Below are 12629 nucleotides of genomic sequence, written 5' to 3'. Positions count from 1 at the left end.
AACTGCTTAATTTAAATTTTGGTAACTGATTGTTACAGATTTTAATTTGCTTAGCAGGCACTTTTCATTACAACTACAGAGGGCAAATGGCTGATAAAAACTCTTAACAAAGTTCTTCGATTCAAAAGCCCACATGCTTGCAACCCTGGAAAGATTCTGAAATGCATGAATAGGTAACTCAGCTCTATTTGGGATACTGGTTCCCAAACTCTTTATCAACCCTCCATACAAAAGAAATTGGATATGTATTTTGATAGAGATATTAATACTTGCAGAAAAAGAAAATATTTAAAAGGACCAGAAACCAGAATTCTTCTATATCAAAAAATGTATAGAATTAAAAGTATATTTTAATCAGCTATTGGAGATAGCTCATTTCCTTCTCTTTGTTTTCTATGCTATTAGAAGGATATTTAATACTTACTATTGGCATCTCCATCTGCAATTTCTGCCTCTAACAGGTTATCAGGCATCTTTTCGATTCCCCCAACACACACACACGCTGAACTCCAGCTCAAAGCGAGTTTTCTATGCCCCTGTATTATCCTCCATAGTCAACTCTGACTCATCATGGAGACTTTATCACCCTCAAAATCCCTATTTATATCTCTTAGGTCTTCATGTAATGGGGAGAAGATGACAATACTGAATCGGTTCTCCAGACAGGCATATCAAGGATATTTTTTCCAACCACTCACTATTTAGTAGAGACAAAACGATGCCACAGCCTATAGAATTCTCTAAGAGCAGAATGGCCACGTCACCAAGACACTTCTTGGCTCCACAATGAACTGATCTAGAGCCCAGCTGCAAAGTCACTCACATTTGCCAAGAGAGGTTTTGAGTACTCTTTGGGACCCACCCAACACACAAACAATGATTTCAACAAAATCAAAACAAAACAAAACAAAACAGGCTGACTCATTCCAACACTCCCAGCTCCATCCTGTAGGAAGAGGGCTAGAAAATGATGTGAGGGTTAGCCTAGGGCTTTCTATGTTACTTTCACTTTCAGAGCGTCTACACAGTGGTAAGAATATAAAATAGGCTCTAATTAAACCTCAACACAAAGACCAGCTCATACATCTGACAAAAGAGTTTACTGTTCTGATTGTATCATGTGCTACCATAGGGTTATTTTTATTGTTGAAAAAAATCCCCAATCAGTAGTTAAAAAGCAATGAAATCAGTTTACCCGATGTGCCACACCCTACATCCTCTTATTGATTTGTGTCAGGTGTCAGATATTGAAATGATAATCCATTGCCTGTCCAAAGAGCACTCACCTCATTGTCCGACTCCACGAGAACTTGATCATATTCACTAAGCGCTACTAGAAACATGATAGAGGTGACATTTTCAAAGCAGTGTATCCATTTTCTTCTCTCTGACCTCTGGCCCCCTACATCGACCATTCTGCAAGGTTAACAATATTCATATTAATAGCATATAAAAAAAAGATCAATATAAACATAGCTTTACTTACATACTTAGGAAAAACACTCTCTAAAGAGAATGGTCAACCAAGTCAATTCAATTAATACTTCTTGAACATCTACTAATTTTCTGTTACCTAACAATCCAAGTCAAGACATTCTGGGTAATAAACCATTGTGGTTATAAGAAAGTTATCAGACTTGTATGAAAATGGTAACTTTGTAAAAAATCCTGTGCCAAGTCAAGCAAAATGGTGTTTTACTTAATGGTGCACAGAAAAGTCAGAAACAAAATATGCTTTATTCGTGGTAAGCTCTAATGGCAAGTACTGACATCAGTGTCTTTTTCTGTAAAATGAGAATGAAGATCCTTGTGTATTTCTCAAGGACGCTAGAAAGGACTACAAACACATTTAAAAGATACAAGATGCTATATATTTCAATACAGGTGTGTGTGATGCTTCAACTAAATGCAAACAGAACTCCACTGATACTTTATCCACGGAGTTTTTTGACCAGTTTTCTCCTTCCAATACTGGCAATAACTTGGGACAGGTCCACTCATGTTGGGTATCATGGTGCAATTGGCCTTATACAAACAAACTTGTTAACCTGCTAAGAAGTGAAGCATATAAAAAACCAAGATGCTTCAAGAGACCATCATTTGAACTCTTTCAAGGATTTGTTTTTAACATACCAATGATGTGCTAAAAGTTACTGGTTAGGAACCAACATTGACTTCAATTAATTTGAGTTTTAATGTTTACATGAAAATATCAAGCAATAGTTGGCACTGAAGCCAAGGTTCCTCAAACTGTTCAATCCATATCTTGACTAAAATGTGCACAATGTTTGTGGGATAAAATACTTCCAGAGAATGAAAGTTTCAGGTACAAAAGTATGAGAGGAGGGCTCTCTGAGCATCTGTTGAAAATGCTGGTCTTTTCCTGCCTCTACACATTAAATGCAAACTTAGAAATCAAGGATCCTCTAGTGACTGCTTCTAAAAGTTCTCTAAGGCACAGAAGAGATATTTAAGGGGCAAAGCAATGGATTCAGGGAGACCTATGAACTACGGACATCAAAACTAGAATTCTTAAGTCTTTAGAAATACTACATTCTAGCTTCTCCCTCATGCCAAGTGAACAATTCATTACTCATTTACATGGAATCATCATTCTATAAAACCCTGTCACACTGAGCCGTATACGATCCTTTTGATGATGGCAGGAAATTATTCTTCTTAGTCATTACTTTTACTGTAGTGGCAAAAAACATCCTTTACAGCTAGTGAACAAGATGTAGTAAAAACAAGATGTAAGAGTAGCCTTGTTTCAGAATCCACTATTAGTCACAAAACAATGAAGAGATGAAAATCTCTATGAAATGCTCTAGGTCTTCTGAAAATATTCTGTAGTACAGTTACAAGTGGTAGGAAATTTGGGTGTTCCAAATTGAAGATCTCCAAATGCTACGAACTCAAAGCTTAAGTAATCCAGCATGCTGGAGCTACAAGGAACCTTGGTGATCACCTAATGCAACCATTTTAGAGATGGAAAAAAAAAATGAGGTTCAGAAATATTTCTAGAATGCCACCCACTTTACAGATGTCTATTAGAGTGGCATATGGCAACCAGACCTGACTACAGGGGCAGAGTATGATTAGAATAAAACCCACAGTGCTTTGAGGGTCTGCTCATCTCAGCCACGTGGCAGTTACCTGGGAGGAGTCACATAACCCCTATTTCACGTCCCTGTAGTGAACGTGGTTGTCTTCAACAGGATAGGCTCCCCCAGAGAACTCAACTCTCTATGCTCAAAGACATATTCACATGGCTTCACTTCTCAAAGCACGATGCGATTTGTATTCGAACTAGAAGTATAACTGAATGATTGTAATAAGGGATTAAATGAAAGCATATTGGAATTATTTATTTTTTCTCTTCTTAAAAGAGAAGTATTACCCAGACAGAACGGCAGCAGAAGTTTTCATTCTATTTTCCTATATAAATTTAGACTAGGCTCATCAATCCATTTTCAAAATTACATATTTTGAAAATTTTCAAGCAAGTTTTTTCAAGAATATAAAACATCCCATATTTTTATTGCTACTGAAGAATTCTGCACTGGTACCAGCAGACTGGGAGGAAACAACACGAAAGCTTCTCACAACATACAGTTTCTATTATTAGTAGGGTCATAAGGTCATACATAGGTTATACAAATCTAAAAATACATCCACTGTCCTAACAATTAAAATGTGGCTCAAAGAACAGTCAGGATCAGTTCTCAAAGAATAATAGGACCAATGTTTAAGTGACTGATCTTGTTCAACCAACCACTGGCAAACTTCAGACTGACAACAACATTGATTTCTTGGTGATTGAATTTGAAATGAGAAACCTGCCCATACAGCTTTCTTCTGCTTCCTCTTTCTGGAACATATTATTTCACCTGCATATCTAATGATAATAACTGGTCTACAGGTGATATAGTTTTAAAGTCTACACATGATTTTAGTATTTGTAGAGTTCCCCAAATGTACTACTCAAGGCACAGGAGCTGGAAGGTGGGTTTTATGGACTCAGTTACTACCTGAAAATGACACTTTGTAAGTCAAAGGGGTATTCGATGATCCCTGTGGTGGGGACTCGAACTCTAAGCACATCTTGTTGCGTAGGCAGGTAGGCGGGGTCGGCAACGCGGTCCAAGTCATTAAGATAGCTAGAGGAGGGAAGACATAATGAGAAGGTTAGGACACCATCATGCCAAACCTGCCTCTCGAAATGGGAGGGCAAAAATAAATCGTAAAAGAGAGGTGGAGAAGAGGAAGGAAAATATCAGAAAGGGATAGAGAAATCTGGAAAGTTGAAAGATAAAGTCAACCTTCCACTGGCCACAGCAAGGTAACCCATCTATGGATTATCTGGTTCACAGGCTTTCTCGTTTCTTCTCTATCACTTAGAACCCATACAAAAAGTAGAGGGGGAAAAGAAAAGAAATACTTTCTGCTTATTTAGCAGGTCTGGTGGGTAAAGCAGGCGTTTAAAGCAAACTGATTTTGAATTACTTATGTAACTTTTATTTGTATACTTGTATAAATAAACAGATTTAACAGAGTTATACATAAGGTCAGGACACTTTTTTTTTTTTTTTTTTGGCCTTTTTGCAGAATATCAGAGCCTTTTTTCTGGAATGTATTTCCTTATTCCCCTAAGACAGGACAGCAGCATACCATGTCCTAAATTCTGTCCAAAGCTAAGTCATTTGTGATTAATGTGAAGCCACAAGATTCGAGATTTCTGGTTACTGAGCTAACAATGTCTAAGGTCAGATATTCCCAGTGTTCAGAGTCACCACACCTAAACTTTAACTTTATCTGCTTCTATGATACTTCTCCACTCCTCAAAAAAAAAAAACAAAAACAAACAAAAACAAATGCTTTTCATTTTGAAATAATTTTCGACATACAAGAAGTCGCAAAAATATTCCAGAGAATTCCCCTGTACCCTTCCCCCAGTCTTCCCCAATAATAACACCTTACATACTGACAATGTATTATCAAAACCAGGAAACTGACATTGATCCAATACTATGAACTCAACTACAATCTATTTAGATTTCACTAGTTTTACACACACACACACACACACACACTTTTTTTGGGAGGGGATAGTTCTGTGAAATTTTATCACATGTAGAGATTCATGCAATGCCCCCCACAATCAGGATACAGAACTGTTCTTTCACTACAAAGAAAGTGTGCTGTATACTGCCCTCCTAAGCCTAACCCCTGGCAACAACACATATGGTCTCCATCAGAGTAATTTTGTCATTTCAAAAACGTTATATTCCATTTACTTTTCATTCTCCCAAATTGCAAAAAATACTTTGCAACTTTAAGAACGTGATTTGATAGAATTAATGACAAACAGGTGAAAAGGACCGTTCTTCATGGCATCGTAATGATTTCAAAGGCTTGCTACACTCCCCTTGGCCCTGGAGAGAATGGGGCACAGGCATGGTTTCAAAGCATACAACTACAAAGTGTATACACAAAGTAACTAACGTATGAATAAAACTTAAAGAAAAGGTGGTCCCATTAATAGAATCGGAAGGGATTAGAATCTCAACACCTTAAATGCCCACAAAACAAGGCAGTGAGTTCTGAGGTACATAACGGGAAATGTCTGGTGCAGAGCATGTTGTCACTCAGCAAGTGCACCAACATTTAGTTGACGAGACCTACCTAGGGGAAGGGTTTTGTCTCACCCAGCGTTATTTTCGCCTTAGAACCTAAAAGAATGCCTGGCAGATAGTACTTAATGAATATCTGTTGGATGGATAGATGGATTTCCTATGCTAGTATTTAGTCTTAGCATTATTTAAATACCATTGTTACTAGTGGTGTTTCCATATTAATTATTATTAAATTTGAAACTGGGTGTTGACAAGAAATATTGCATTAATTCTCTTAAGATTCATGGCTCATAAAATAGTAGAGCTAAGTGACTTGAACAAAGACACAAAATTACTGCCTTTTTGGAGGTATATCAAGTCTTTGAGACAAAAAAGGATCATCTTGGAAATTCCTAATGCAAAGCAACGAATTAATTAGTATTCTAGTGGCCTTATCCCAAACACATCCATGATTCTCTACTGACTGATAGGAACCAGCCCGATAGCTTGAATTATTATAAAAATGGCTAGACCCTAAAGGGAGCCTGCCAGGGAGCCTGCTTCTCCCTCTCCGTCTGTGTGTTTCTGTCTCTATCAAATCAATCAAATCTTAAAAAAAAAAAGCAAAGCAAACAATGGCTAGAGGAAGAACACAGGGAGACTAGGACAAGACTGGTGTGAGAGGCACGAAGAAAAATGGACTGGATCCAAAATTTTACTCAATATCGTGGCATGGTCTTGGAGGTATGTGATACGGTTAACAAGCTCATGTTCTGGGAGCTGGTTTGTATCTCAGTCTGGTTTATCTCATCACACTGTAATCAACAGCTAGTCTGTAGACATGAAGTCTTTTGATTTGAAAAACCTGAAGTGAATGTACATTTTGAAACCCACGAGACCACCATTTATTTAACTACTACACACCAAAACCAATTCAGAGGAATCAGAGAACTTCTAATTTACACTGGCAAGCTGGCTCAGAAATATGCTGCCCAGTAAACCATTTCTGTTCACTTACTACAATTCACACAGGTCACACAGAGGGTGGCTCATTCTTGTACACAAGGTGCTGTCGTGTTCCTGGTGCAAAGAGAAATCATGGCTTTCTATTTCTCGAAGGTGAACTGAACAGACTACTCGTTGCTCCTCCACTTTCAAATATCGATGTGTATTTGCAGAGGAGAACTTTAAAAATCATCACAGGAAGTGGGAAATCATAACACTGCCCATGATGGGACAAGACAGAATCGGGGTACCGATTCTGTGACGAAAAAGCCACTTAAAAGGGCTTACTGGACTCCCCTAAAAATATGGCTCATGGTATCTCTCCATGAACCAAGAGTAGTACTGCATACTAGCTGAATATCTAACGTGTTCATACATGCAAGAATATTTTTCCTTCTTCATCTTTCTTTTGCTCCTTTTCAATGTCAGTACAGTCCACAAAGAGTTATAATAACATACTTACACTGAGCACTGACTTGCTGCTTGTCATGCTCTGCTCTATCTGTTCACTGCGCAGGTGACAACAAATTGCATAGCAAGGAAATGACTATTAAAGATGTTCCATACATTTCTACAGTTCTTGCTTGACATTCTTTTTGCTTTTTCTCAGTGGGGTGGTGGAGAGAAAGGCTCACTTTAATTTGGAGTATTAAAGTTGGATTAATCTAGCTCCACAAAAGAAAAAAAAAAGCTGAAAGGAACAGCACTGAGGTCTGCTAGTTGTACTGTACATCATCTAGAATCCAAATCAAGGTAAACCCAAAACACCTCGCAAACAAGGCAAGAAAAACAAAACAAAAAAACACAACAAACCACCCAGCCACACGGAGGAAGGTCTGGGTGTCTCAGTGGCTACACCAGGATTGAAGACAGGTTGGGGACAATTTGTGGAGCAGGTGCAATGTGGGTGCAACGGAGTCCTGCACCTTTCACTGCCAGGGAGTAGCCAGCATGGAGAGCTTCTCGCTGCATAAGCCCCACCCATGTGCCCCCCCTTGTTCTGGGCTCATAGCACTTTCTGCATTTCATATCTGCTTAGGGGAAATAGCCATTCCTGTTCCTTTAGAAATATGGTTACAGAGCGGTAGGACCAGCACGTCCTCGTGTGTTCATTCTTGTCACACTCTAAGAAAAGGTAATAGAAGAGTCTCTGAACTGAACCGTGCTTTCCATTGAAGCATTTCATATTCTGAGGAGAAACTTGGGTGGACTATGGCGGGGCGGGGGGGAACTCACGGTGGATTATTCCATTCATTTAACCTTTTACAAAGAAACACTGAGGTCTGAACAAATTTATATTGCAGAGTAAATTCAGAGAGTTAATTATAGCTATAATTTGTTTTGTAGGAATGATTCTGAGTGGCTGCTGAGGTCATTTTCAGGGTGTTGCTATGGTGACAGGCACAAGGTACATTTCCAAGGCAATGTATGTGTAACAAGTGGCTGGCAGTAGCTCTCTCCTGATGTCAGGGACTTATTTAACTGTCTAGGAGACAAGACATGTTTAAGAGTGTGCTAGAAAATGGGAGGTTTGGTTGATGAACCCATACTCCAATCCATCCATGGGGACTGAATACCTTGCCTTTGCTTTGAGACATTTTGTAATTGATAACTTGGTAACTGATTAAAAAAAAAACAACCCTCAATATTTTCCCACATGTGTTTGCCCGGTCAGGACTCTCACACTCGGTGGAGTCAGGGATCATGACTACCATGGCTCGTGTCTGGTCACTGACACTTAGCCGAGGGCCTAGAACACAGCAGGTGCTCAACACGTGACCCAAATTAAGACAATTTTATGGAAAATATGGTAGTGGTTAGGATGGCAGGTTATACCTTCTAGGAGAAAACACAGGAATAAGGGGGTTGTTAGCTACCTGCCTTTATGTAATTACCTCACTGGGCTATTACTGGCCTGATTATGTAAGAACTAAATCCTGAGTTTAAATGCCTCTGACGAATGTAGAGACAACACAGAGAGGAAAGGCATCATTTAACTTCATTTAGCAGATGTGCTTCCTGCTCTTCTTCAGGTCCTGGCCACAGAATGAAATAATCTGTAGAACCGTTTCATGCTTGTCAGCATCAAGCTTTTAGGCCTTGGAACTCCCTCTAGCCTTAGCACCTACGAGAATGTCATGGTCAAAATGTATCCGTGAATTCTAGATGACCCTGCATTTTTCTCGTGGTAGGAAAGAAATGATTGAAACGGAGGGAGTGGTACCTTATTGACAGACAATTCTGACTTACTCTCTTTAATGGAAGAAATGGGTTTCTAATGGTTTTCAGTGAAAAGCAAGGCAACAAGAAAATTCACGTAGTAAGATTTCAATCATTTCTTTCCCACCACGAGAAAAATGCAGGGTCATCTAGAGTTCACGGATACATTTTGACCATGACATTCTTGTAGGTGCTAAGGCTATGTGTGAGATCCCCAGGACACAATCCCTGCCTACAAAGGACTTCACCAACGTGTGGTAACAAAAGGGTTATATGAAGAGGAGAAATGGTAAAGTTTATTAGGGATGGAATGAACATTTGTTTGTTTTGGACAGAGCATTTTCTAGGAACTTGTTTGAACTGTCTCTAGTCCTTGGTGATTATCCACAAAACATCCTTCTGTAGTATGAGTGACTCGATTAAGGAAATCATGCTCATTAGTTTATAATTACACCTAGTAACTGATAAATTCCTTATATATTTAACTTCAGGATCACCTCTGGCTATAGAAAAATAAGAAATTCAGAAATGGGATATAATTACTTGAAATCAAGGTTAAAAATATATGAGAGAAGCTTAAATGTCACCAAAATAAAAGCTTCAATCAAATTAGTTATGGCATTTTCTCTCTTGAATATGTTTTTTTTTTTTAAATTCCAATCAGGGGCACCTGGGTGGCTTAGTTGGTTAAGCGACCAACTCTTGATTTCAGCTCAGGTCATGATCTCAGGGTCGTGAGATGGAGTCCAGCCTTGGGCTCTGAGCTCAGTGTGGAGTCTGCTTAAGATTCTCTCTCTCCCTCAGCTTCTGCCCCTCCCCCTCCCCGCCCTCTTCCCCTCTCCAAAAAATTCTAATTGCTCCTCTCTTTTGACAATAGTTTGTCAATAACAGTTTTGAATTTACCTTCCAATTTAATTTATGCTCCAATATGACATGTAATGAGAACTTATTTTTGTTAGAAACATCTTTTTAAAATTAAAGAGAAGGGGCTCCTGGGTGGCTTAGTTGGTTAAGCCAGCCAACTCTTGGTTTCCGCTCAGGTCATGATCTTGGAGTCCTGGGATCTGGCCCCGCGTCGGGCTCCCTGCTCGGAGGGGAGTCTGCTTGTCTCCCTCTCCCTCTGCCTCTCCCCCTGGTCCCTCTCTCTCTCTCTCAAATAAATAAATATATAAATCTTTAAAAAAAATTAAAGAGAAAAAACCCCATCACCTATGACTGGGAGGGTAATCAAAATCTAAACCAAGAATAGCACAGAAATTAGAAATAGTGTTTTTTTTTTAAATGAAAGAAACATGAATAAAATTTAGAGATGACTCAGCAGGTAAAATATATCACATTACAGCTGTGGTTTAAAAAAAAAAAATGTAGTAAGTTATAGGCATACAACCCTCAGCAATTACACCAAAAGGGGGAAAGTACCTGTGGGTGGTAAGTGAAAAAAGAAATCTCTGACATTTGGTATAAACCCAACCAAACATAGTAAGATAAATGAACAGCGCTTTGGAGTATTTAACGTCGCTTGCTATGGGGCGGTGGTGCGGGTGCGTGTGGAGTTCTTCAACTCCTGCGGAAGGGCCTCCTGTTGAGAGGCTGTATTTATGACAGATTTGCAGCTCAAGTCAGACACTGAAATGAAGTTCTGGCACAGAAAATGACTCTGGGTAGAATTTCACATTTTTAATTATTGAAAAGAAGGTTAGAAAAACTAGGTCGGCTTCATTAAAAATCCTAAGAAGACCTCATTGTAAGAGGAACAGTCTTGGGGGAGTTGAAAGCTAGATCATGCCGTGAGATCTTATTTGGCACTGTCAAAAGCAGCGGAAGCTAAGGAGAAACCAGAAACACATGGTTCCTGTACAGGGACCATGTGACCACAAGGATTCAAAGGCAAAAAAGTAAAAGAAATTGTCAAAGTGAACATTCAAAAAAACAAAAACAAAACGAAAAAACAAACCAAACAACAAAACAAAACAAAAAAACTAGAGGGAAGCAACCCCTCTGCAAAACTGCCATTCTGAGGGCAGAGTCAAGCATAGGTTTTGGTGCCAAGAGCCATCCAAGTCCCTCCCTCATCTGGCAGATCCTGTTGCTGAAAGGAGCCTGGTTGGTAATCTGGTTAGGCTGGTTAGCTGCACGGGATTACTCATTACACAAACACTTTCATCCCCTGAAGAGCTCATGTTGTGGACGGCCAACCAACTTTCCTCCTTCCTTTTTAACACCTGGCACAACCATAATCAGAGCTCAAGGAAAGACAGCATGTATTACAGGGATTTGGGTCCTAAGACATGATTTGTTTTCAACACAAAATTCCAGATTTAAAACAAAGATCACCCAGCGGTAGTGAGCAGGTGTCGCTCTCATGGTTTCTGACAACAACGCACAGGAGACTATTCTGTGGGACAAAAGAGATGTCCAAGGAATCCTGCATTCCAGCGATCCTTTGCCAAAGAACTTCAACCAACCCCAGCAAGCCGATTTGTAAAAGTAAATTAAGTATCTCATAAAAAGATTCTATCGCTGCATTTGTTAGTTTCAGGTTCTCAGGAATCTTCTATAGGGACAGTTGATCCAAGTATTTCACATAAAGGACCACCAGCATCAAATGGGGAATGGGCCGGGCAACGGCATGTCCGCAACGCAGACACGAGGGCCTGGGCCAGGCTTGGGTCCCAGAGACAGATTCTCAAGTCTGTTGCTCAAGCAAATGAATTGACCTTACAATGAAAAACAAAAGCAAAATGAGAAAAGAGAGAGACAGAGAGGAAGAGAGACAGAAAAAGGAAGGAAGAGGTCTTTTTCGATTTGCTGGTTTGGCGTTGTGCTCATTTGTCTTTTATAGAATAACTTGCAAAGCTGCCGACTAATTCTGATACAGTTTTTATACTCCTGAAACAGAGCAAGAAATGTCAGGAAACTGCCTTTTATCCCTGCCTGCCTGTCCCGAAATGTAATGGCCGTGCTTAATTCAGTTAATTTACACAAATTTATTGAAAAATCTGTTATATGTTAGAGCTAATGCACTGTGTGTACTGGAGGGAGGGGGCTGGGCACAGGGAGCTGGTACAAAATACTTAAAATATATATATTCTGGGCCTTGAGGGACATCAGGCTACCTGGGAAACAAAGATAGCACAGATGAATCAATTAAGAAATAATTAAGTGCCAAATTGTGAGCTGCTATGAATGCAATAAGAAAAGCGAGATGATTCTGAACCGTAGTCACTAGAGAATAGTGTGGAGAAGTGGGGGATGAGTCAGGCCGTGCAGATGAGATGGGATTAGAATAGGCAGAAAGGAAGAGAGAAGATGGGAAGCAATGAGGAAAGACACAGACTTTACTTTCTTATTATTCACTAATTCATCCAATTACATTCTCTGAAAGTCTACATTGAGAGCTAGGCACTGTGCAGACACCGAGTGGGAACCATAAAATAAGTGAAAAAAGATGTGAGTCCTGTCCTCAAGGAGCTTGTACTCTGGCAATGGAAATGAATGTGCTATAAATAACTATACTATAATGCAGACATGATGTGGGTCATCAGAGAGGCTCCAGAGATTGTAGCCAAGAGTCAGCCATGAGAAAAAAGGCTGCTGATTAAAGCAGGTGTCTCAATGTCATGTCTCCTTACCTTGGGTATTAGTTCTGTAGATGTAGGATCAGAGCTTTCATTCTGACAAGGATGATCAGGTCCGAGGAGCTGGCCATACTAAACTACTTGAACTCGTATAGATCAAAATTCAGTTCATTACTTAAATCAAGATGCCACAGTGATAATGAAGAAACAC

At 39.5% G+C, this 12629-nt stretch overlaps 1 protein-coding gene across 1 annotated transcript in view; it reads right to left on the bottom strand.

Moving 5' to 3' along the window:
• Positions 1-12629, bottom strand: part of GNAQ (G protein subunit alpha q) — a 302349-nt gene that overhangs the window by 74789 nt on the left and 214931 nt on the right. The window contains exons 4-5 of the mRNA XM_027616175.2: positions 4032-4160; positions 1287-1416 (exon numbers count right to left, since the gene is read on the bottom strand). Of these exons, the coding sequence (XP_027471976.1) occupies positions 1287-1416; positions 4032-4160 (259 nt within the window). The remainder of the gene's footprint in view (positions 1-1286; positions 1417-4031; positions 4161-12629) is intronic.

This window comes from Zalophus californianus, chromosome 13 (genome assembly GCF_009762305.2).
Source record: "Zalophus californianus isolate mZalCal1 chromosome 13, mZalCal1.pri.v2, whole genome shotgun sequence".
Lineage (NCBI taxonomy): Eukaryota > Metazoa > Chordata > Mammalia > Carnivora > Otariidae > Zalophus > Zalophus californianus.
Note: the sequence above shows the minus strand (reverse complement) of the source record. Positions and strands in the feature narration are given on the sequence as shown.